The following is a 25,299-nucleotide window of genomic DNA, read 5'->3' as shown; positions in this document are numbered from 1 at the left end:
GCATAAAACAACTCGAACAAATTTAAATCTTGCATGAGTTAATACAAGCTATATGCTACAAGCCGAAAGTCTGTCTATCTAGGTATAGGAACTGCGGTAACGCCAACATATACTCCTGAGTTATTCATTTTGGTGTATTAACATGGAAGTTCTTGGATCAAGGATCTCAACTCCAACCCAATTCCCCTTTATTCAATGTTCAAAAGAAACATAGACGAAGCCGGTCCTTTCAACTGACCCCTAGCATCAGTAGCCCTAATCAGATTTTATCCATAGGCTCAATGCATCTAAGAAATTAGTGTGCGCTTCAGCATCCCCACTCCTCAATAGCAGTTCCTCATCATGTCATTGCCGAGACATTTGAAGAAAACAGCCCATATAAAATCAGTATAGCTGACAATATCGCCCAAAAAGTATGGCCCTGAGGAAGTCTTATTTAGTAAAGCTGTCATTTCAAGTATGAATGGTTCAGCTCTATGAAATGCCCCAGGGCCCTGCTGCTCACCAAAATTATCAAGTGGCATACCTATATCCTTCTGGCGTGCAATAATGAAGAAGTCAAGACTCTCATTACTCAGGATACGCTGCGCTCTTCCCGGATCATAGATTGGTGTGAGCTGTTGCATTAGCTTCATGAGAATGTTTCTAAATATGAGCTGCACTGGTGTAATCAGATGCACACTTAGCTCTGGATGTTTCTCTTCGATTATATCGGCAATTTTGTAGGAGCCATCAGGCATTTGTATTGCAGGAAGTGTAAAAGGGGGCCCCTGTTCATTTGGAAGCACACTAATACTGTTAACCTTGGAATTGATGATGAATACAAGGGTTTTCAAGTCCAGCGGTGACATATTGCCAGACGCCTTTGGTGTTTTTAACGAGAAATTGCAAGACAATGGTTTTGCGATAGCAGTAAAGCTAGGCTGGTTTTGACAGAATGTAACAAAAATAGATGTATAGTCGATAAGTCCCTTAACACCTTAGTCGTAATTACCTGTGCTTACGAATTCGTAAGCCAACCGAACCACATAGACAATTCAGAACGTCTCACAACCAAGAAAGAGGGGTCTGCATGGATTATTTAGGTCTGGAAAATAGGATGGGCGCACCACCCTTCGAACCTTTCATTCAGATGATGGCTTTGGGAGGACTCCCGGCGCGCTTATGGCTTAGAGTGTGCCCTATTTCTGGAAGTCCCACTTATCTAGAAGTATTTACTGTTAAGCTGCCGGGTACGAATTCGTTCATATCCAACCTGTCTGCAAGTAGTCGTATCAATGAAGATTCGTAGCTTATATTCAATTTGGCGGTCTCGTAAATCAAGCTCACCACTGCATCAAACAGCGCCACAATGATTCTTGAGTGCGTTAATACGATCAATGTCCGAGCTAGATTAGCAGTCCGCACATGCGCATTTAGGCTCTATGTTTCAATCGCTGACGATGCTTATGGCAATATGGCGTTTCAGATAGTCGGTCGTTCAAAGCGCCAGGATATTTCCATCTAACTAGCATCTATAAGCTGAAGGTCCTTGAGGTTGCTGAGATGCTTTCGGGACATATGTTCTAATCGTTATGTGCGCAAAGCATGGAGATCATAAGGATTCTTTTAGTCTGCTTTGACAATAGTATCAGTGAATGTACGCCCGACTTGAAATTCATTTATTGGGATACTGTTTCCCATTACCATATTCCACAATTCTAGAACTGATGATCACATCATCAAGGATGGATGTTTCTTGATTAGTCTCAATTTCGTATTTTTTATTAAATATATGCTTCTATTTTAACCAACTACTTATCATGTGAGCAAAATATTTTTATAGGGAAGGGTTTGGCGTATGGCGCTAACTCTTTTCCACGAGCGAGTCAGTGCGAGTGACTCGCCATCGATTAGGGCAAGGTTTCACGATAAAAAACAGTTCCGTGCAATGAATGCCAAATTTCTTCTCAAAGATGATGAGTATAAATCAAATGGGATTTTAGTAAGATCCTGTGTTCTCACTCAATTCAGGATTCTTTTTTCGTCACATTTTCTTCCATGCAAACATCATATCGATCAATCATCATGTCAGACAGGAAATCAAGCCCTCAAAATGCGACTATGAAGTCACTCGCTATCCCAGAGTACTGCACACCTGATAAGTACATAATGATGACATTGCCAATCCCAAGGGTAGAAGAGCCAGACCAAATACTCATCAAAGTACATGCTGCATCAATCAATCCTGTTGATGTCCAGGTGGCCTCTGGCATGGCCAAAAAATTCTGGCCTCAACCGTGAGCTAAAATTCTCAACCCCTGGAACCACATCAACCAAAAACTAACTGTCACGGCTATGTATTCTAGGTTTCCGTACAAGATCGGATACGACCTTTCCGGCACTGTTGTTGCAGTTGGCTCAGCTGTCGCCCATACGAACCCAGACCTTGCACCTGGCGCCGAAGTATATACACGTCTTCCAGAATCTTGTCGAGGATCTGTGTCAGACTATGCGATCTCGACTGTATCTACCACGGCAAAGAAACCTCAATCAATCTCTCACTCTGAAGCTGCATCTTTCCCGCTGGTCTCGCTGACTACTCTCCAAACATTTGATCTGGCGGCGTCTCATTTCAAGGACAAGGGTGGACTGGCTGAAAAGACACTTCTGATTCCTGGGGGTCTTTCAGGTACAGGAAGCATAGCAGTCCAATTAGCCAAGCGTGTATTCAATGCAGGACGCGTGATTACGACACTGTCGACTTCCAAAATTGCGCAGCTTGATACCTACCTAGACAAAGACCTCGTCGATAAGATAGTCGACTATACCAAAGAGGATCCACTAAAGGTTATCCCTCCCGGCTCGATTGATTTCATGTACGACACCATGGGTCACGGCGTGTCACTCCTCCCCCTGATGAAGAAAGGAGGCATCATCGTGACCATCAGTAGTCTACCGTTTGGTCCAAAATTGAAGACAGGAATGCCAGAAATGCCATCAGCAATGCGATGGATACTGAACACCATTGGCGGCATCAATCAATTCCGAGCACAAAGATATGGGGTGACTTATCTACATCTCTTCATAGAGCCTAGCGCAGAAGACCTGAAGAGGTTGGCTACTTGGATTGACAAGGGTAAAGTCAAGCCGGTTGTTGGTGTGAAGGCTACTTTCGATGATCTGGAAAAGATTCGTGAGGAGTGTCAGCGGATTTATTCAAAGAAAGGAATCATCGGAAAGTTTGTTATTGATATTTCTTGAGGGTATATCAGTAGTGGACTGTTCTCAGTCTTAGATTGTTTGTGATTTATTTGATTTTATTCTATAGCTTGTTCAATTTCCCAAAAATCAAAGAAGTTCATTCTCTGTAATCATATAGGTTTCTGCATCCAATCCGTCAACTAACTCCGGGTACTCGTCCCAAAATCGTTTCAATAGTACCCAGTCATCTGCATGCGAAGCTCTCTCCAAGAATGAAAGGTCAATCTGAAATGTGTTACCTCCGAAATCTGTTGTTTGAAAGTCGGTATCTGGTGTACCGCGGATACGACACGTGCAGAAGAGTAGGCCAAAGACTTCATTTCGCCAGTATCTTGGTCCAAGTCTGATAAAGTTGTCACGAACTTGTGGCCACATTATGTGGTCGATTGTGCCAGGATGCGGGACTTCGAGTTGCATCGAGGTTGGTTTTAGTGCACGTGAAATTCGGCCATAACTTTCAGGGGATGGCTCGATTGTCCACTGTTCATAATCTCCATTAGTATCAACAATAAAGGACGCTATAAATCAAAATGGCTAACCCGTATGAATAGATAGCCATTCCAGCTGATTGCAATTCTTTCAGGTCGACGTATGGTACTCTGTGCTAGTACTCTAAAGACGGCATTTGCGAGTTCATTAAGAGATCCACCGAGCATTAAATCAAGTATTTTTGGGTAAGGGGTGCAGAATTTAGCAAAGTCTGGCTGACTCTGTAACAGTTCAATTGCAAAATCGAAGGGCCTCCCACATCCATCGTAATCCGAGACGAGGACTGGTAACCTTTGCCAATCAGCAATTGTATGTATGTCTTGCGGGTCACCGGTGTTTGCCTCGTATATTTTAGGACGTTTTGGAGCGTTGCAAAATGTGATTGATAAAGTCTTCCCATCGTCCAATTTAGTTGTAGGCAGAAAAGCATCATTATAATCAGTTATTGGGGCCGCATCATGAGTCTTAGCATATGTAGATGACGCTCCATTCAATATATTGGAACCATCACAGGGTGCTGGCTTTTGAGCGAGCTTTGACTCATGCCGCTGACAGCCGTCTGTGCTCAAAGAGGTCCATGAAGCGACAAACTCATTAACAGCAGCCACCTGTTTCCTCAGAGCTTCATTCTGCGCCGTCATCTCTTCCAGCATATCAAATAGACTTCGCGCATCCTCAGACGAGGTTGTTCCTTCCGAAAGAAGTCTGACCTGTTGTTTTAGAGTTTCATTCTCATTTTGAAGATTTAGTAGGACTTCCTTTTCTTTGAGACGTTTCCGTCTCTGATTGTCGCGGTCCCGTTGGCGTTTCCGTCCTTTGTCAGCGCTGCTAAGTTCATGATCGGAGGCAGGCATCTCTCTATTTGATTCGTGTTATGTTCAATAGGAGGAATGAACTCGATGTAGCATGACTTGTGAAGGTGAAGTTTTGATTTTCGTGCAACTAATAGCGTCGCTGACTAATGCTGATTTGGGTTCAGGGTTAGTTAGAGCTAATCTTATACCTTGGTCGCTTAAAAAACAAAGTGATATAGGATATGATATATCATTTAGGATCTATACACCGTGTGACTTGACCGCTAGTTACATAGTTATCGCTATTTGACCCCTCCTTCAGACAAACAAAGCCGGACGACTCCTAAATCTGTCTTCTTGCAATCTCCCGCCCCAAGAAAAATCCACGCATTCGAATTTCGAATACTTCCCATCTCGAACTCGATAATCTTATCTGTGCAATAAACAAAGCTCAATGACTGAATTGGACGAGTCGCAACAGTGTGCCAATTGCGCCAAGGCCGGCACGATCGAAAATGGCCTGAAACGCTGCGCAAAATGCAAAGCAACACTTTATTGCTCTCGCGACTGTCAAAAGTCTGATTGGAAGACGCACAAGAAAGTCTGCGCAAGTAATGCAGCAAGAAATGCGACTAATACGGTCCCTTCATCATCGACAGCGCCGTCAACGGCACCATCAAGCACCTCTCGTGGGCCGCCGCCAAAGGGCTTGACTGCCGCCATTGACAAGCCGTTCCATAAACTCAATGATAAAACATGGCTTCACAACCGACCCGAAAAGGATGTCTACAAGCTCCTCATAGATTGTTACCGTCTTCGAATGGAAGATGATTATAATCTCGAGGGCGAAGCCGATGAGGATAGTATCTACGGCGGATCAGCCAACGGCGGGAGAGGKTTCCAACGATTCCTGTCGCTCGCTCAAAGCAGACGGGGTTTGCTTCCGTCGTGGTGGTCAGAGGAAAAAGCTTCCGAGTGTATGCGGCTGGGTATGAGGAATTCTGGGTGGAGCAGTTTGGCAAGTGCTGTAGAGAAAGGCGATATTATTGAGCATTATGGAGACTCAAATATGCCGATGCAGTTGCGAATGCTTGGGGAACAGGTTTACGGACGTGGTCCTGGAGGACAGGCTGGGGCTGGGATGCTGCGAATGCAAATGATGATGGAGAGATGAAGTGGGATGCTTCAGGTCGTATAGACTTCAGCTAGAAAGACTGTTCGTGGTTAACGAATCATGAATATCATCAGAACATTTGGAGTTTGCAATATCACTACAGTCGACAGCTGACATAAAACCAAATTTGAGACGCAAATCAGGTTACGTTTCGAAGATGAAGTCATTGCGTGCTTTCGTACTTTTAGGGTTATTTCTCCGCTTTCCCCGGCCTTTCTGTGGGCCGCCAATAGTCCGGAGAAGGAGAGAAGTGCGATTGATGATTTAGCAGCCCAAGCGCCGAAATTCCTCATGACTCATTCTCTACCTGGATTTACATTAATTTGCAAAAGGCCGTAAACTTCGTTTTTTAAGATCATCCGTCAGTAGCAATCAACACAATGACGCCAAACCCTTGGCCCTCCTTCGACTCTCTCCCTCTCGAACCCAATGGTCCTCCAGGAAATGCCTGGGGCCTCTTCGGCCCCAACGACCAGCTCGGCATGCTCAACCTGCTGACTCCAGATGTCATCGCATCAGCCGCGCAAGAAATCCAACAAGGAATACGAGTATCACTAGACTGGCCGCTAGACAAACCTTCATATCCGACATTTACGCGAAAACAGTTTGAGCATCGAATCATTCATGAATCGAAAACGCCTATGAATGATGATGAGGTTCATTTCAATACGCAGAGCAGTACACAGTGGGATGGGTTTCGGCATTTTGGTATTTTACTCTCTGGGGGATAGTGTGGATGGATTTCTGATATCAGGAATAAATAGCTTTCCGGTCATCGAGGCAGTTCTTCAATGGTCATACACAAGATGATTTTGAGGATCCGAATAAACTCGGAATAGACAGTGAGCTCTCCTCTATTTACTTCACAGCTACAAGTCTCCTTACCCCAAGCAGAATGGGTCGATAAAGGCGGCATAATAGGCCGCGGTATCCTCCTCGACTGGGCTTCATGGGCAACCCGCAACGGTCGCGAAATCAAACCGCTCCAATCCGGCCCCGTCCTCGTCAACGACTTGAAGACCATTATCAAAGAACAAAACATCCAAATCCGTGCCGGCGACATCCTCTTCATCCGCGTTGGATTCACAACAGCCTACAACGCGCTCACATCCACAGAGCAAGTGAACTACCCAAATCGTCAACCACCAGGCCTATTAGGCCTAGAAGCAACCCACGAATCACTGAAATGGTTATGGGAGTCCAGATTTGCGGCCGTGGCTAGTGACTCGCCTAGTTTTGAGAGGGGGCCCACTACGGGATCTTATAATGATCCTGATGTGAGTATCCATCAATGGGCGTTGGCGGGTTGGGGACTGCCGTTGGGCGAGATGTTTGATTTGGAGGAGTTGGCGGAGACGGCGAGGAGGTTGGGGAGGTATTCTTTTTTTCTAACTAGTGTGCCTATTAAGGTGAGTGATCCCTCTAGCTTCTCTGTTTCTAAGGTTTTGGCTGAAATGTTATGCTTTATTGTAGGTTCCGGGTGGTGTTGCGAGTCCTCCTAATGCCGTGGCCATTTTCTGAGGATGAGCTGAATGAGGAGCGTGATGTCAAGGCATCGTTTCAACATAAGAAAAGTCAGATTTGAGAAACATTTGATTCATCCCGATAGATATACCTAATATATAATGTTTCGAGTCTGCTTGTTGCGTAAATCAAAAAAGACGGAGTTAGGGCTCACTAGCCCACGTGCCTAGATTCCTCAGGCACCTAGATCTTTATGTATTCATCATTATATTCTTCGTAATTATCGTCTCTCGTAATCGTTTCATCCCTCTCTTTTAACTTTCTCTAGATCTAGTCATCCAGTAGCTACTTAGGATGATTCTGCTGATTACCTCGACTCATCCTCTCCGCCCAACCATTATTCAGACTCCGTCGCACACCCAGAGTCTTGCGTCCCATAGAAACACCGTATCCCCCAGCGCTCTGTGCCGTTGATAGCTGATTCATTGTTGTTCCCATCATCGTTGTCGTTGTATGGAACGATGTAGATGGCGGATTATTCATCGTGTTATTGGGAGGTTTGAAATCGCCCGTTGATGTAGGCGTTAATGTGGTTTTTGAAGCTGATGGCGGCGAGGCTTTGTCCGATGGTGGTAGCCATGTATAATTATCTACATCTTTAGCTGCTAGTGGGACAGGACGGGGTGGTTTGTATGCCTGAGGCTGGATACGATAGCCTCCCGTGCTAAGTTTTTGAGCATCCATCGCTGCAGAATTGAGGGCAGCGGGCGAGTCACGGTTTGCTTGTGATACAGGTCTTCTTCTATCGTCATTTGAGGTGCTTGTTGTAGTTTGCGGCTTGGGATTGTTGATACCGAAATAGCTTGATAATGTTCCCTGTCCAGGGGGTGCCGAATTCGTCCGAGACATAGAAGTGACAGTCTTCCGTTGTGTAGGCTTGACTGGCTCCTTCTCATCAGGAGACGGGGGTGCTATCTTCATATGTTGCCTTGCAGAAGAAAATCCCATTGACACTGTATTAGTCGATACCGAGAACCCGGAGGCGTTATTCATGGTATAAGAGGTCGCAGTGACAAAGCCTGATGCTGATGAGTTGGCGCCAGTAGAATCTTGTTTTTGGTCATTCAATCGACGACGCTTTGCCCAATTCTCCTGCGCTTGACCACGGGCGTCGGGTGCTGACGACGCTTTTGATCCATCCCATCTTGTAGCTGCATCACCTGTAAACTCGCCATCATGGGTCCAGAGGTCGTCGTTGTTACTCGGCAGCCCGGCCTCTAAACCCTTGACTATCGCTTCCTGACTCGGATGCTCACGGCCAAGAATATCGGCGATAGCGAAGATACTCTTGTCAACAAGCTTTGGTCCAACGGCACGGAACTTGGTTTTAACTATACTCGGAGGCAAAAACGAGCTTGTCCTCGTCTCTTCGCCATTCTTCGAATCACGACGAGGCAGACTGAGATACAAAAGTGCTTGCGCTCTCGTCATAGCTACGTATAGTAACCTTCTTTCTTCATCGCTATCTTCGGCTCTGGAATGTGGTATAATCCCCTCGTAGACAGCAGCGACGAATACGACAGGCCATTCTAGTCCCTTGGCTGCATGAATTGTAGAGATTGTTACTTTTTCTTGTGGTTGGTCGCTTTCTTCAGTGGTAATTTCTGTCGACAGAGCTACATTCGCGAGAAACCTCGACAGAGCTTCCTCTCCTATGTGACCTTGATGTTGCTCTAAGCCTTCGATTTCCGGGAGAACATCGTCTTGCTGGGGATAAGGTGCCGAGGAATCACCAGCTTGCGCGAGGAGCTCCTCCACATTCGCCCATCTATTCTCTTCATCTAAGGGATAAGTTGCCGTAAGGTATTCTCGAAATCCAAGCTTGCTGATGACAAACTCGAGAAGAACTCTAGGTGAGGACTCATCCATACAATCGTGTAATTTCTGTCTTGCTGCCTCAAGTAGACCGACTAACACTGAGAGTCCGGTGCTGGCGGCCTTGGATATATTCTTCTGGMAAGACCTACGGCCTTGCGCCACATCCTTGATAAATGTCCACAGCGGAAGTTTGGCACTTTCAGCACCTGCAGTCAAGCTTTTCAGTGTTTCATCCCCAATCTTCCTTGTAGGAACATTGATAATGCGAGCAAGGGCATCATTGTTCTCTGGATGACTGATGACACGGAGGTAATCCAACAGAAGTCGAATCTCAACTCGATCAAAGAATCTTGACCCACCAACCATGCGATATGGAATTCCCTGTTTTCCAAGCTCAGACTCGATCTGCCGCGACAGCGCAGCTGAGCGTAGCAATATAGCAAAGTCAGAAGGCTTGAGCAACTGGCCCGTTAGTGTGATACACCTTTTGATCTCCATCACCATCCACTGTGCTTCCGCCGCTGCCGTCGGCAATTTTCGTAAAACCGGCATCGTTCCCACCCCATGCGTCGGGTGGAGCTTCTTCACGGGTCGCGCTGTATCTTGCTCAATGACCTGCTCAGCCGACCCCAAAATCGAGCCTGATGATCGATAATTATCCTCCAATAGAACTACAGAGGTATTCGGATACCGCCTCTGCATGCGCTCTAGATTCTTGATTTCTGCTGATCGAAAACCATAGATACTCTGATCAGGATCGCCAACTATAGTGATGCGTCTATTCTGCGCAGCAAATAGATTCATCAGCTCGTATTGAATGACGTTCGTATCCTGGAACTCATCCACAAGTACAGTCTGCACATTCGACACGCAATGCGGATGTTGCCGCAAAAGATCAACGCAGCGTAAGAGTAGGTCATCATAATCGAGTAGGTTTGAACTTGCCAATGCAGCTTCATATTCACGATATACTTGGACAAATTCTTGTTGGTCCACGTTTTTCGGGTGTCTGGCATCGTTAAGTTCTTGCCAGCTGATTCCTTGCGCTTTCTGACCGGATATTCGTGACCGAGCAGGGTTGGGCTGTATATTGAGATTCAAGCGTTTGACTATTCTCTTGTCACTGTAAGCGGGCTGTTATCGTGTATAAAAAAATGCAAGACATACCTTAATAATAGCCAAACTGTCATTACTATCCGCAATACCAAACCCCTTCTTTAACCCGATCAAATGGCCATAAGCAACCAGATACCGCCGACAGATCGAATGGAACGTCCCCAAGACAAGTTTCGAGACCACCTTGTCACCAATCAAATGCGCCAGCCGCTCACGCATCTCCCGACTCGCCTTAATCGTGAATGTGCAGCAGATGACATCTTGAGGGCGGAAGCCATGTTTCGACGATAATAGGTACGCGACGCGTGCGGTTAGGGTCTTGGTTTTGCCAGAGCCGGGAGGGGCGAGGACCTGGAGGATTGAGGATGGAGATGTGACTGCTGTCCGTTGCGCAGCGTTTAGTCCATTGAGGATTGGGTCGATTTCCATTTGGACAATTTAAAAAGAAGGAAATGGCTGGTGGTTATAGAGGTAGAAGTTATTCAGATGGAGTGGAGCACGTAAACAGAACCCGCGTTAATGGGCACTCCACATGAGCTTAATTATATTGACCCTAACCCTAATTCGTGACTTTCGGATATCAACATTTCATCGGAACAAGGGCGAAGTGACTATTCCAGAGGTCTTTACATAATTCAACATTTAGACTCCATCTCCTAGCTCAGTGTACCCTCAATCGGAGTATGTGCTCTTTGCTTTCTCCTGGAAACATGGCAAACGGCGGCTCATTCGAAGCGACGAGTGTCTCGATCCCAGTCAAGGACTAAGATACGTTTAGGTCCAAGTGGACCTGCTGTATCAGCTCTAGTGGAGGCTCTTCAAGATCAATATATTGAAGATTTTCAAGGGGGATGCTCGTGATAGGTAGAATCTGTGACTGTGACGACGACTGTTGGGAAAACGCCCCAAAATCATGAGTAAGCGAGAGAGCTATTGTAAGCTCCTCGAGATTTGGAAATGATATGCCTCGAACATCTCAACGATAGTGCCGGCAGAAAACCAGGTGTCATGAGGTAATCTTCGCACTTCGAGCGCTCTCAGATTGTTGAATCGAAGCAAGCATGATCTGACAAATCCTGTGATGTCTTTCACATATTCTTCGCTGGCATCGATTTGTGAAAAGAACCAGAATTGAATAGTGACTCCGCGCACATACTCGGCGTATCTGCTTCTGGGTATTCTGTCGAACCGATGTACAGATAAATAAGAATGAATGATAGTTCCTCACAACAAGGTAACGGAACATTCGCGGTGAGACGCTACGGTTGAAAGTCTTATTGACCAGACGTAAGTTCGCTAGTCGTTGGTGAACTTCCTCACTGAGTTCTTCGTAGTAGCGATCGTCTCGCCAGGTTTGCCTCTTGCGGCGAAGCTCGGTACTTTCATTGCTTTCCACGTAGAGTACAATCTATATAGCATTTATTGTTAGTCAAGGTGACACCAGGGGTGCTCGTATCCCATACAATATCATAGATTCCTGTGGGAAGTCGCATGGTATAGTAACTGTTCATGATAGCCCTGCGATGTTAGAGCACAGACTTGAATGATGTGCTGCGTAAAGTTCGTATTATAAGTAGTCCGATCGTAGCATTGAAGCTAGATGACCATAGTATAGATGCCAATAGTGAAGAAGTCAGCTTGCTTGCGGACACTAATCTGTGGGCAGTGTTTGCCTTCACTTGGATTAAGCCAATCATAACGCACTTTCATTGGCCCCAACCCCCGACATCTCTTTACCCTACAAACGAAAGCAAACGGTCTTACAATTTGACCTACTCCGTAGCTGATTATAATACCAATCTTATCACTGCACCGCCTCATACTGCGTCCAAAAATCCCTCTTCCAAGCATTTACCAGCCCATTAACAGTCTCATTCCCAAACGGCGCCTGCTGAGTCGCAAAGAAACCTGCAACACCCAACTCCCTATTAGCCCACCAAATCACATTCGTCGCTCCTCCCCATGCCAACGTTTTACATGGCTGTTTTGTCTCCGGCACAGGACCCGTACACAACAATCCCCCCAGACCATGATTCACATACTCCGGGGAAATAGGTCCTGCAACTGCATCCCATGCAACTCTCAACTTCAGCAACATCTCAACCCCCGGCCCATCAGTAGGCATCTGCGGCTTGAACATTTCCTCAATCGTCTCCTCTTTTAGGAGTTGTGGTGACGACGAAACCAAATCCGCCAAAACAGCCACAAAATCTTTCGCTGTAGACGACAATCCGCTACCCCCATCCTGATCTTCAGGATTATCAAACGCCCACGTATCACACGCCTCCAGCCTCTGGTTGCCATCACTATCAACCACGCGTTTCGCACCATGCAATATCCTAGCCTCATACTCCGGATACCGCGCAATATTAAACCTCGGGAACGGCGCCTGCAGGCCCAAGGGGGTCCATATATGCCGCACAAAGTACTCTTCTAACGAGACACCGCCATTCAAACGACTTACCGCGACACCGGCCCAGTCCAGACTGCAGCCATACCACCACCCTTCACCCGGCTCATATATCAATGGCAGATCGTACCGTTCCGTGACCTTGAACGTCCTCCCACCACGGAGCTTATCCATGTACTCCGCCCTTTTTCCGAGTAACGGGTGCGTAAATCTATATCCCATCCCGGAAGTATGGCTCAGCAAATGCCTCGCCGTAATCGCCGTTTTGGTAGGCTCATATATGAATTCTGAGGATCCATTGACATGCTTCAAAATCTGTATACCGTCCAGCTCCGGCAATATCCCAGTTAATGGATCATCAAGCCCTTTGATAAGGCCACGCTCTATGCATTGGAGGAGTGCGATGCTGGTGATTAGTTTTGTGGCGCTGCCGAGTTTGAGAACGGCGTCATCCCGGAGAGGTGCTGCATCTGGCAGGAGGGAGATTGAGCCTGGTGTTTTGCTGTATATTTCTTTGCCTGATATAACGCAGTTTCAACATGCTGTATAGAGTGCCTAGGGTGGGAAGGTGGGGATGCGGTACCAGTTTTATCGACGACTTTGCATATTACGCCGTGGACTTTGGGGTTCGGTTTGGCTGTGTATTCTGTGAGGAGGGCGTCGAAGTCGGTCATTTTTGCTTGCTGTGGTTTCCTGCCCAGGGAGCGAGTAGCTAAGAACTAAAAATTCAGTCTAAAAACAGATTCTTGTACTTGGCTACCAACATCGGATTTCGGAATTGGCGAATTCCGTGTCTCGATGATGGTGATATTTCAAGGCAACCATGATCAGCAGTGACCACTCGTTACAAAAATCAATTAGCTCATTCCTTTAGCAAAGGGGGCGTAAAGCTCGGAATATACGACAGGTACGTGCAGCGCGTACATGAGGTCATAAACACCGTGCAGAGGTATGTTGCTGCATTAAAACGAGATCTACAAGTTACGCTATTGAGCAAAATAAGTGGTCAGGGTATAAATTCAATCTCAAGAGGACAAATGCCACCAACATATGTACATATCGCTGCTGATACACAATGCAAAAAGCCTAACCAGGTAATGACCAAACACCAATAAACGAACATAATGATTCAAGGTTCCACCAACACCGGGCATCAAAGAAGAAGACAGGACAAAGGCAAGGTCGTGAGACTACAATCTAAGGCAACATGATTAAATAAAGACATTCAATGGCATGCTCATCGTAACAGCATGGTTCGGCATATCGACAACCTCAGCAAGTTTCAAATCGCCAGCAACACTAGCCAGGATATACGCTTCTGTTCGTGTCAATCCCTTAGTAGCCACCAACCATTCAATCATAGATTGCGTCGCTTTGCGAGTAGCCTGCAATACATCCGCGTCCAGCCCCATGGTAGCATATTGCCCTTTATCCGGAAACGCGACTGGGGCGGGCGACTGAGGTGGGAGCGACAAATGCGGTGACCGAACCCAGGGATGGTTCTTACAGACCGTCAGACGTATTTTAGCCTTCATGTTCGTCTCAATGGCTGTTCCGCAGACTTCCCCGTGACCTTGCGCTGCATGGCCGTCACCACAACTAAACAACGCACCAGGCACCTGAATCGGTAGATACAGCGCGGAACCAACCACCATATCACGGCAATCAATATTCCCTCCCACGACAGTAGGCGGAATAGTCGAAAACTCGCCATCGGCACCCGGCGCAATACCCATTATCCCTAGGAACGGCCGCAAGGGTACACGCACACCAGGTTTCAACTCGGCATACCCAGCCTCGGGGTCGAAATTCCAAATTTTCAAATCAGGCTGCTTGTAATCATCCGCTAGAAGACCAAACCCAGGCACGACGGCTGTCCAACCCCAGTTTCCCGTTTCTAGCGACAAGACCTCGACTTTGAGTGCATCGCCCGGTTCGGCGTCGCGGATGTATACGGGACCAATGGCAGGATCGGCGAGTTCCAGCTTGAAGGAATCGAGAGAAGAGGTGTCGGAGTCGACGGTGATTTGGCCGTTGCTGCTATCGATCAGGTCGAAGGTAACCACGTCACCGGACGAGACGGTCAGGACGGGTGGTTGTTTGTTGGACCATTTGAGGTGTTTGTGATGGCTGTGGACATGGCTTTTGGCGAACATGTTGACAGATCAAGAATTTAGAAACCGCGTGTCGGACGAAAAGTTTTGTCAGAAAGATAAATGTCTTTAGTCTGGGGTGATGCGGTGCGGCAGATCAGACAGTGATCCAACGTTCATCAACTCATTGTCGAGGAGGTCGACCAAGGCGGGATGGATGAAAAAGTATTCCAAATTGTTAACTGATGTGCGGCAGGATCGAATTATTGACAGCACAAACAGGAATGAAGGTGGTATTATAATCGATAATCCCCCCTTCATCGGAGCTCATAACTGCATGGTAGAAAACGGGACGGAGTCTCCGACTGGACCAAACCAGGAAAGCATTCTTTCTAGGTTCTAGGTTCTAGGTTCTGAGTCACTCACTACGTACTGAGTCACTCGACAGAGAGAGAAGATCAAATCACTGCGAGACCCAGAGAGAAGAAAAAGAGAGTCTCGCGAGACTCACCGGTTTCGCAGTGGAACGAGCGTCCGGAGGAAATACTCGAACAAGAAATATCGAGAGAGAGAAAAGTCAGCTGCCTGTTTGGGTTTGGCTGGCGTGGGCGCGATTTCGCTCCTTCCTGTTTGGGGCTGGTCTGTGCACAGTCCAGTCGTTCTTTTTTTGCGTCAGTCGCTCCTTCCTGGGTGTCTCTGGCTCCTTCCTCTCTCAGAGATTTACTGCTCCTTCCCGATACGTCGCAACGAGTCACACGAGTCACAGGCAGTGACGTTGCGTCACATGTTGTCCGAGCCCTAATCATTCAACAGAGGCAGCTGGAATACATACGAGTAAACTACTGACTGAATCAGCGACCAGCGAAAGCCTGGACGGTGCTCTCATAAGCAGGGCATATGATTGGTTGGAAATTTTCGCTGGCTTTGACTTTTAATCGGAGTGGAAGCTTAAGTCCGGGTAGACTGCATACTTAGCACTACTGTCTATGTATGATGTTCTATCAAGAGATGAAAGTCGTACAAATCTCAAAGCAGCGTATAGATTCGGCGGATCGTCGTTTCTTGACTAGTGCTAGTACATGCTCACGACTATCATCATCATCAAGACTTCTATCACATATGTTCTCTTTCACGGATCTCAGCCTCCAGAAATCAACAAGCTTTGAGGCTGTCGAAAGACAAATGCTCTTATCTTATCGGCCAGGTGCACGCACCCCAGGCAACAAGGCAGCAACTCCGACGTCGGCCATCCTAAGCCCAGAACTAAGGCTCTAAGCTCAACATGTCGATCCGGAGCGAGCGAATTGCAACCCAAACATTGATAATTGAGTCGTGGTATAGCTACGTAGTACGCACGGCAGCGGTGCATACTACATAGGTCAACCGGCAAGATCCCTGCATGTGAGAGTTTATCTTGGATCGGATACGACATACCATCCCTGGAAGGAGCGGGATTGCACATGCAGTCTTGGATAACGCGATGTATATACAGTATGATAGGCCCAGGTGTAGATAAGAAATTAATGTTTCCTGTTGCCTCCGCGCCGAAATAGACAGATTCCAGAGAGTGTAGAATAATTCCCTTCGATAGGTAGATGATCCACGATATGATGCCAAAAACCAACCCCGATGATACAACAATCAAATAAAACCCCAGAACAATGAATGGTATTATTATCGCCCAGATGACTCCTCCTTGACGGCCGCCTTTAACTCATCAACCTGCTGCTGGAGCAGCTCCGGCTCATCGGCATGTTGCTGCAGCGCAAGCCGCACGTTATTGACGGCTGCCTGGCGCAGCGACGTCGACGTACCCGTCGGCAGCAGCCAGATATCCTCCTGCACGCTATTGGCCAGATCCCTGGCAGCACGGAACTTGGCCCAAAACTCGCGGGTGAGTTCATCGTACCCAGATTCCTTTAACGGCACCTCCCATTCCAGAGGTGTCTTTTCAACAATGTCCAACCAATTCGCCATATGAGGCCAACGATCGTCCTCCAATCCGGGGAAATGGACGAGCATATTCCCCTTTTCCCCTTCGTAGGCGTGGTGCCATTCGTAGGTATTTATCCAGGGACGAGGTAGGTATGCCATTCCAGCAGCATATCCTTGGCCTTCGGGGCCGCCGGTTGTCTTTTTCATAATCCGAGCCATGGCTTCTTGGTCTGCGGAACGTCCTAGGTCGATTTCGGGGAGATACAGAGGATGTCCGAGCGTTTCGACGAGCATGCTGACTGTCCACGGGTGGACGTGGAAGAAGACGATACCGGTATTCAACCCATTTTGGTCTTTGGAGGCGACAAAGTGAATTTCGGAGAGGTCGGAGGGAGGGAGGAAGATGTCGGCGGGGATTGCGGGATTGATTATTATCGAGTCGGCGTCCACCCACCTGTATTGATTAGCTTATCGTAATTGAGGCAGAGAGAATACAGGGTACTAACATCAACCATTCAGACCGCTTCGCAGCTGGCTTCGCAAGCTCCTGGATAACAAGCGACAACACATAACTCGGTTTATTCCAAAAACCCTCTGAGATATCCTCCTGTAGCACATACATGGGATACCCCCATCGATTTGCATGTCGCTCGTGACTCTGAAGCGCTCGTTCATATAATGGATTCGGATTGCCATACAGCATCGACACTTTGGCAATTCGTCTCGGGTTTCCGCCGGATTTGGCGATTTGATTATTCGACGACGACGGCGCTAAAGAGGCAACATCGTAACTTGAAACTCTCCATATTAAGAGCAGAGCGGTGGCCGTTAATAAGGCGCCAATCGCCCGTCTGGTGAATCCTTGCGGCATGTTGAATATTTGAAGCTGAAGCTGAAGTTGAAGTGCTGCTGCTGTCAGCAGCCTTGCGGGCGGCTGATGAGAGGTGAAGTCGATCGATCGTTCAAGCAATCGACAGGTCGCACACACCTCGAAAAAAGCCCATTAGCGATGCGGTATAGGAGTCAATGCTGTGTCACTTGATTGTTTCGGCTGGAGAAACTGATTAATGGCAGACATGATGTTGCATGCTGGCATGTCCTGTTGTTTCACCTTACGACTGCCAAGACATCAGCCACGACTGTCAAGCTTGTCTGATTGGACTAGAGGGAAGCTATGCTGGTCTTTCACGTGACCTTTCTCCATTCTTTAAGATCCATCCATTTGGTTCCGGACTCCGGACAATCATAATAATCATCATGTATACAATACACAATGTATACATTTACTTTTTCAACGGGTCCTTTCACGAGTCATATTAAAGATATCAGTTCAGAAGCCCTTCCCAATGTTCGTTAACCCCTGAGATTGAAAATGCAACTGCTGCCTCAGGCAGATCCTCATAATGGGGCCAAGAGGCTCTTGGCGGCCTGTAGATTGGCTAAACTAACTCCGCGAGTCAGCCGCATACTCCGATTCAGCCAATCATAGTGTCTCTTCCAGTCACTTAGGGTTCGGGATTAGGGCTACTCTACATAAAAGCGATCAAGCCATCCCTCTTCTCAACCTCACTTATCATAACAGTCTATTCTTCTATCCAGATATCTGCTAGCATCTTTCGTATCCTCTTTAGGCTCTTCCTAAACTGGGTCATGCGATTGCATCGCACGGCCTGCTTTCGTGCTGTCGTCATAATGTAGACTGTTTCTTCGAATGGCTCACTATCAGAGTATAACGATACGCTTCAGGCATGGTGGTCATTCAGGGATTCAAGGACCACCCGAAGCAGCTTCTGCCTACTGAGAGGCACGGGTTCACGTATACGATTGTACGTACTTGTTCATTGATTGAATGGGGTAACTTGTTCAAGTTATTTATTCAAACCAACAAATACCATATCCTGATTTAGATGACTTCGACTAGACTCATTGTAAATATCTATTTTCAGACAGGGCTAAGAACTGTGATTCTATTACCCGCAACACTGAATTCAATACAATATAATCAATGCTTGACAAGACCCAAATCGATCAAAGACTGCGTAGTATCAACAATAACTTCCTCTCTCGCCCTCACCGGCTTCCACCCCAGTATCCTCGCAGCCTTGTCACTGGAAGTAATCTTCCTCTTCCCCAACTCAGACACAAAGGTTGCAATTTGCGAGTTGAACAATCCCAACACCTTCGTCAACCAAACCGGCAACACTTTTGTGGAAACTTTTTTGGTAATTTCCGCCGGAAACCGTTTCTTAATGGTCAGGGGGATATCGAGCATCCATCCACCCCCCGGAGAGACGGCGATGAATCGTTCCCCTTTAGCAGCCGGATGCGTCATAGCGATTACCTGCAACGCAGCAACATCACGCACATCCACGACACCCATATACAGATTCAAACTCGCCGGCATCTCACCACTCAAGTAACTCTGCACAATATGAACACTTGACTGGATATGCTCTTTACTCAAAACAGGACCTAATATAGCCGTAGGATTGATGCATGTAAGCTCCAAGCCTTTGCCTTCGTTGCTGCGCACAAAATCCCAGGCAGCGCGCTCAGCGACGAGTTTTGAGCGTGGATAGGCGCCAAGTTTGGCGTTTGGGTTGGACCAGGATTCTTCCGTGAAGGGCTCGGGTTGGTCCGCGTGGCCATATGAGATGGCGTTGAAGGAGGAGGTTAATACCACCCGTTGCACGGTTCCGGCAGTTGCGGCAGCGCGGAGGACGCGCAGCGTGCCCTCGCGAGCAGGGATGATTAGATCATTTGCGTCTTTGGGCTCTGCCGAGGGGATGGGTGAAGCTACATGGAGTACATATGTGCATCCTGCAACAGCCGTATTCCAGCCTTTGTCGTGGTCGAGATCAGCCTCGACGAATGTTAGTCGGCTCAAATCATTGTCTGTTGAGCCGCCAGTTCTGAGTGCTTTTTTGACTGTGGTAGTCTTTGACAAAGAGCGGATTGTGGCGCGGACTTGGTAGCCGGCGTTGAGGAGGGCGATGATGCAGTGGGAGGCTAGGAAGCCTGAGCCTCCAGTTACGAGGACGGTTGTGTTGGAGGCCATTGCATCATTCATTTGTGGAGGTACATTTTGTAATCATCTATTATAAGGACCTTCACAGTCTTTTATAAATACCTCGTCGATGATAGCCATATCAGTCGGTGAATCTGTTGGCAGCCGGACTTAGACAAATCTCAGCCTGTAAATCCGCGGATTTAACCACAAGTCCCAATCAAGTTGAAGGACATGGAGTTGGACTGTCTATATGTAATATTTTAATTTATTAATTATTGTTAATAAGATTCTTGCTGCGTAGTTACGGCCGTATGCTTAGACCATTGAGTGTTCTTGGTGGTGAAGGAGCTTAAGGATATGGAGCTTAGGGATATGGGTGACTGTACAAATCGGAGGAAACACGTTCTATACTTTCCAGAATAAGCTTTGATATGTCAATTGTGAGCACTTGTCACGTGGCTGTACACATTACTACCTACATTGACTAGTGCTTCGTCGGTTGATTGATATCGCTGTCACTGAGATGAGCCAATGGTCTCAAATCTGTTCTAGTCGATCTGTACATTATTACGACAATAATCCCGATAATCAAACCGAGACATTCTTGATATCACAAATCCTCCATACCCCAAGACATTTGTCCGAATAATCCAACCCGAAATCCATATCAGTACACTGTTCATTGATCACAGCCACCGGCGACGGAAAGTTGAATGGCGGCTGCACCATATTCAAGGGCCGCCACATATCCAGCAATAGCGTCTCTGAGTTCGTTAGACGATCGGTAAAAGTAGTAGCAATCAGGTACGTAGCGCCGCTTCTGCAGACATTCGCAATCCCGCGGAGGGCATCATCCAAGGTGAAATGGACAAATAAATCTCGGCAAAGTACTGCGTCTGCTTTGGGGAGTTCATCTTTTAGGATATCAATAGTTTTGAAGGACACATTTTTCCGGGATTTGAAAGTGCGCTGGTTTTCTGTTATGATATCCTCGACAATGTCGCCTCCAATATATTTAATTGCGCCTAGATCGACATGTTGCATCCAATGAAAATCGCCACAGGGTACATCGAGAAGGCTTGATACACCTAGTTCTGCTAGTAATGAAGGAAGAGCGCCACGGATATGTTGTGTCTGTGCCAGTTCAGAGCCCCGGCCGGATCGAGATTCGCTTGAGCCCCAGGTATTGTCGTTGTAGATTTGATTGAAATCAAGGACGGCCATTTTTAATCAGTTCTATAGAGATGCAATAGTATGTCCGTAAGAGGAAGTTGAAAATCTCAGAGATATCCGAATAGCAGCATGTTCGTCATTTAAAACATCAGGCTTGAAGGATTATATTATCGTGGTAGAGCAGTGTAGTAATGATTAGTACGTAGTAATAGTAGGTAGTAGTGATAATAGTAGAACTCCGTTACTCCGTGAGTCCGTATGTATATTACTATATCGTCAACTGATGTCTCCAGTTTAAACCTGAACCAATCAGAGATTAGATGTAAGTATATCTTCAATAGTTCTCCTCGATTCGGGAATATTAGCTATCAAGTCAGTATCTATGAATGCGTGTGTGAAGTACATAATGACGCTAACAGGATCCTTAGCGCTGATGTTGCATAAAGATGGAATGCCTTGCTGACTCTCACTGTCAAAGTCTAATATCAAGTGACTTAGATTGAAGAGCTATGAAGGACTAAATATATGATGGTGGATGAGTGTTCTTATATCTCCAGCTGTTCATGTTCCGTATATTGTATGTTGTATACTCCAGAAACTAGCAAGTATAAATTATACAATATCCTCCAAGATAACAGTATATTAGTCATGTCTCCACATGACCTCGTGATTGTATTCAAGTATCAGACACTAACCTACTCTATGGCTCTATTTGACACAAAATTCCCCGCACAAACAATATGGCTCAAAGCATTCGTGTTGAGCTGGCGCAAAGCCTTTCAACGTCCGGTTGCCCGAGCTGTGGCTTCGTTTTGCCTGGAAGGACATCAAGACATGCCTGGAGGCAAGGCGGGCATGAACATGAACCTTGGGGATAGCAATGTTCCGCTGCTAATTTATCGAGTAAATAACACAGATGATTTCTATTTGTTCTAATAATTAATCATTCCAGGATCATTCCAGGAGGCGAGGGTGCCGAGTTCCTCGAATTCATGACCGCCATTTTATGGCGACAGCTAGCATGCTCTGAGGGAAAGGCCCATATAATATAGATATAACATCGGCTATCTTTGAGTAGATTGGCCTTATTTTTGAGGAATTCCAGGCGATTCTCACATTCGCTGTGAAGCAGTGGCGATACTTCAGCTTCTTAGGGAGACACTTTCTTGCGCTTGCCCAGGGGGTTGAGATCCCTGGAGTTGTGGCCATAGTTCCAAGTAATGCCACCGTATTTGAGTGGATGGATCAAAAATCAAGGTATTCTAGACTGTTCCGTCTAAATGGGATTATAACTGGCTTCATTTCTCTCTTGACCAGTATCAATTTCTCGCTTATGCAGACCATGTCGCAGGCTCCACTTTATTGAAATGGAATGGCTCATCTATTGATCGCTTTCAAGATTTTGAAGGCATGCATGGGCGAGCATTCTGCTTTTTCAGCACTGAAGACGGCGCCGCGTATCTTGCATTTTCTCGAATTTCCTCGGAGAGTCTATTGTACTGCTAGAGTGGTGAGTCCTTCGAGGCCCATCAGTCTCCAGATGGAGCTGGAGGCAGGGAGTTGACCTTGATAAAAGCAGGTCAAAATATGTATTTGATACACGTCAGTTCACCATAGGAGGTCGTAGTAAATCAAATCCAGCTCTTGAATCCGTCATCTACCGTGTGGAAGGAGACGGCCTCGAGGTTTAGTCAGCTTGTCCAACTTTGGGACACAGACGTCGTGAAATCATCGCGCAAGATCAAGTATACATGATTGTTGCAGAGAGCACCACAGCAGCACAAAAGATATACAATCATGAGCCACAATTTCAGAAATCGTGAAGCAGACTTTATGGCAGGCCCCGCYTGGACGGATTATGTTTGACGCATGTTCTGCATTCATGCCCGAGCCAAACAGCATGCCACTGTTCAATAATGCCACTACTTTTGTATCGGAACTGTCTAAAATATCAAACCCCAGTGATTGATTTTCCATGAATACTCGAATGCGCGTCGTGTTGGAAGATCCTCGCCAGTTGCTCTCAGGGTGTGTCGCCGATTATGCTGTAAAGCAGTTGCGCCTTTTCAATTCAGATCTCTCCAAAGTGGTTGTGCCTGATCTGGATGGGGTTAGTTATACTTCAAAATGCACATATCAATAAGTTTTTGGAGAGAGAAGGCGCCTTGACCATGTCGTCCTGCCCATATCCCTTACATACTGATATTCACAGATTAGTGTCAAAGAATTTGTTAATGAACGTATCTTTAGCTAAAAGTCTTGGACCTACTCTTCTAGATAATTTACTTTCAAAAATTGTCTTGAGAAACTACCCTTTACCACAAGAGAATTTCTTCGAGACAGCTTCGGTTGGGTTTGCGGCTCTCATGAGATTAGGCTTATCAAATCTGATTGTATCTGTCCAGTACCTGCAACAATGGTATTGAAAGAATGCATGAATTACTTCGACGAAATGTAATATGAGTCTCAGATAGGTACGGGGTGAATGATTCAATTTGACCTGGCCTCATGCAACATGAGCAGTTTTCTCAGATACTGTAGCTTGATAGATACTTCCAATTGGGATTCTCCTGAAAGCTCATCAAGATGACGGCCTTGATGCGTTCTCTGTAGATGTCAATATTGCTCATAGCAGAAACGATTGCTGAGCTCTTGATATTCAAGTTAGCTGGAAGTGATAATATTGCAGCGTAGTAATCATGAAAAGTCAAATAATTTATCAAATGCCATGCGACCCCTGGGAGACGTACAGTCTATTAAGAATTGGTGTAGAACAGCATTCCTCCTAATTTAGAGGTCGGATCCACTACTGGTAGCGGGTCTTCGCAAAACGTGGATCTAGTTATAGTTCAATCAAGGTATGCGGGACGGGCCGATGTCACACCACGGAACGCTGGAGAACTGTGTATACTACTTGAGTAGTGTTTTTCCTTAAAGAATGACCGAATAACCATCCATCAGCCTGAACATTTTCGTCCAATTAATTTGGCGGGGTTAAGAGCGATGGCTTGTCGCAAAAGAAAGATTATATATTAATGCATCAGGGAGGATACGTGAACTAAAGCTCCAGAACCAACAACTACCCATCCCAACTTCCGAGACTACATTATGAATGGAGGATGGAGTCCAAAAGAAAGAATTTCTATGAATCCGAGATGCAGGACGCATGACGCTGTAAGGGTTCTATGTAGCTAGGTTTCAACTCGACTTCCAACGAGCTGGAGTTGTGTTGTTTTGACCCACCGCACACTATGCGAGCCCGGCCAAACCCAACGCTGGTAAATTAATACACGATACTAGTCGTGTCATCCACAACTACCGGTAGTACGGTTCGTCACTGGTGGGTAATCTGGTTAGTTATATTACAAGTTCCTGCTCGCCAACACTGACAGGCAAGCCACAATAAATATCCCTTGTTCCTATGCTTGTCCATTGGCTAAATTCTAAGTTCGTGCTGCAAGCACCCGATGACTTGGCCGATAAGAGCTTGTAATAGTGGCTGCCACTGCATCGATGTCGTGGCCTGTGATAACGCAAGAGGGATCAATCATTCCGAAGTCTTCAATCTTCAGATGGAGAATCCGTGCAGTTTTGGATTGATATCAAGGCTTCAACACGTATTTAGGAAGTATCAACGCTGAGAAGAGCTCCTGTAATCATGTAACGGAATTCTTACCGTATGTTAGGCTACATCACTTACGGTATAGCATATTAACGAAAGAATGACTCGGTACGGGTCGCGGAGTGGGCCTTTCAGCAAGCCCCCTTAAGCACGCAACAGATCGCAAGAGGATGAAAGCGCATGAAGCAAGGTATGAATTTCTTATAGGCGTGTGTAGACAAGATTATGATTATATTAACATGATTCAACTATGAGCTAAATAAATGATTCATCTTGTCTTTTCCGTGCAAACACATGAATAAACCTTAGTTCCTTGACGAAATCGAATCTGCTTCGTTGTGGCAATCAACAGTTGAGGCGAACTAACTGCGAAGAAATGGTCAAATAGATATCATGAATGCCTACGCTGTCACATACATCGTGGGGGTTTTCTTGTCGGCCTTTAGGTCGATGTTCTTCTGATCAATAGCGGTTGTGCCGTGCCCGCTATCCGCATTTTCAAGGATAACGTTGCCGTCCCGGACGTCTTTCCGGCTCCAGGGATTAAGTGAAGCCTGCCACTGTTTCCACGGCTGCTGAAGATTGGACTGTTGCGCTTCGGATGGCATGGTGAACGCTTTGATGCCTTAAAGGTTGGTTGGTAATTGTATTGAGAATAAGAACTTTTTAGATTTGCCGATTTCTTAGTAGGAGAGCGGGTATGTCTTTGTGCGCGGGAAACAGGAATCGAATGGGTATTTATATCCTCATGTTCCAGTGGCAACGAGAACGCTGTCACACCAATGACGGCCATCACTTTCGACTACTGCCCACTAGACATGTACTCTACCTTGCTCAGAAGTGCGATAGTGCACCATTGTTCACTTGATACTATGTCTTTATGCAGAAACGGACGCAT

General features: G+C 46.4%; 10 protein-coding genes across 10 annotated transcripts; 3 read left to right on the top strand and 7 right to left on the bottom strand.

The window, feature by feature from the left end:
* Positions 1–2,151: 2,151 nt before the first annotated feature.
* BHQ10_003063 (uncharacterized protein) lies at positions 2,152–3,243 on the top strand (the record flags this gene model as incomplete). The annotated part of the gene is made up of 2 exons (XM_040875278.1): positions 2,152–2,279; positions 2,349–3,243. The coding sequence occupies 2 exons, from the start codon at positions 2,152–2,154 to the stop codon at positions 3,241–3,243; spliced, it is 1,023 nt and encodes a 340-aa protein (XP_040731567.1).
* A 1,737-nt stretch (positions 3,244–4,980) lies between these two features.
* On the top strand, positions 4,981–5,700 carry BHQ10_003062 (uncharacterized protein; the record flags this gene model as incomplete). The annotated part of the gene is made up of 1 exon (XM_040875277.1): positions 4,981–5,700. One exon carries the CDS (start codon positions 4,981–4,983, stop codon positions 5,698–5,700), a length of 720 nt encoding a protein of 239 aa, XP_040731566.1.
* A 380-nt stretch (positions 5,701–6,080) lies between these two features.
* On the top strand, positions 6,081–7,285 carry BHQ10_003061 (uncharacterized protein; the record flags this gene model as incomplete). Its single annotated transcript, XM_040875276.1, has 4 exons — positions 6,081–6,408; positions 6,465–6,542; positions 6,595–7,075; positions 7,174–7,285. The coding sequence occupies 4 exons, from the start codon at positions 6,081–6,083 to the stop codon at positions 7,283–7,285; spliced, it is 999 nt and encodes a 332-aa protein (XP_040731565.1).
* A 224-nt stretch (positions 7,286–7,509) lies between these two features.
* On the bottom strand, positions 7,510–10,587 carry BHQ10_003060 (uncharacterized protein; the record flags this gene model as incomplete). The annotated part of the gene is made up of 2 exons (XM_040875275.1): positions 7,510–10,125; positions 10,210–10,587. 2 exons carry the CDS (start codon positions 10,585–10,587, stop codon positions 7,510–7,512), a joined length of 2,994 nt encoding a protein of 997 aa, XP_040731564.1.
* Positions 10,588–11,962: 1,375 nt separating this feature from the next.
* Positions 11,963–13,242, bottom strand: BHQ10_003059 (uncharacterized protein; the record flags this gene model as incomplete). The annotated part of the gene is made up of 2 exons (XM_040875273.1): positions 11,963–13,086; positions 13,152–13,242. The coding sequence occupies 2 exons, from the start codon at positions 13,240–13,242 to the stop codon at positions 11,963–11,965; spliced, it is 1,215 nt and encodes a 404-aa protein (XP_040731563.1).
* Positions 13,243–13,779: 537 nt separating this feature from the next.
* Positions 13,780–14,724, bottom strand: BHQ10_003058 (uncharacterized protein; the record flags this gene model as incomplete). Its single annotated transcript, XM_040875272.1, has 1 exon — positions 13,780–14,724. The coding sequence occupies one exon, from the start codon at positions 14,722–14,724 to the stop codon at positions 13,780–13,782; it is 945 nt and encodes a 314-aa protein (XP_040731562.1).
* A 1,611-nt stretch (positions 14,725–16,335) lies between these two features.
* On the bottom strand, positions 16,336–17,467 carry BHQ10_003057 (uncharacterized protein; the record flags this gene model as incomplete). Its single annotated transcript, XM_040875271.1, has 2 exons — positions 16,336–17,050; positions 17,103–17,467. The coding sequence occupies 2 exons, from the start codon at positions 17,465–17,467 to the stop codon at positions 16,336–16,338; spliced, it is 1,080 nt and encodes a 359-aa protein (XP_040731561.1).
* A 1,131-nt stretch (positions 17,468–18,598) lies between these two features.
* On the bottom strand, positions 18,599–19,666 carry BHQ10_003056 (uncharacterized protein; the record flags this gene model as incomplete). Its single annotated transcript, XM_040875270.1, has 1 exon — positions 18,599–19,666. One exon carries the CDS (start codon positions 19,664–19,666, stop codon positions 18,599–18,601), a length of 1,068 nt encoding a protein of 355 aa, XP_040731560.1.
* A 528-nt stretch (positions 19,667–20,194) lies between these two features.
* Positions 20,195–20,830, bottom strand: BHQ10_003055 (uncharacterized protein; the record flags this gene model as incomplete). The annotated part of the gene is made up of 1 exon (XM_040875269.1): positions 20,195–20,830. One exon carries the CDS (start codon positions 20,828–20,830, stop codon positions 20,195–20,197), a length of 636 nt encoding a protein of 211 aa, XP_040731559.1.
* Positions 20,831–24,802: 3,972 nt separating this feature from the next.
* BHQ10_003054 (uncharacterized protein) lies at positions 24,803–25,009 on the bottom strand (the record flags this gene model as incomplete). The annotated part of the gene is made up of 1 exon (XM_040875268.1): positions 24,803–25,009. One exon carries the CDS (start codon positions 25,007–25,009, stop codon positions 24,803–24,805), a length of 207 nt encoding a protein of 68 aa, XP_040731558.1.
* Between the last annotated feature and the right edge of the window lie 290 nt (positions 25,010–25,299).

Source organism: Talaromyces amestolkiae, assembly GCF_001896365.1.
Source record: "Talaromyces amestolkiae strain CIB chromosome Unknown scaffold4.1, whole genome shotgun sequence".
Classification (NCBI taxonomy): domain Eukaryota; kingdom Fungi; phylum Ascomycota; class Eurotiomycetes; order Eurotiales; family Trichocomaceae; genus Talaromyces; species Talaromyces amestolkiae.
This window is presented reverse-complemented; position numbering and strand designations above follow the sequence as displayed.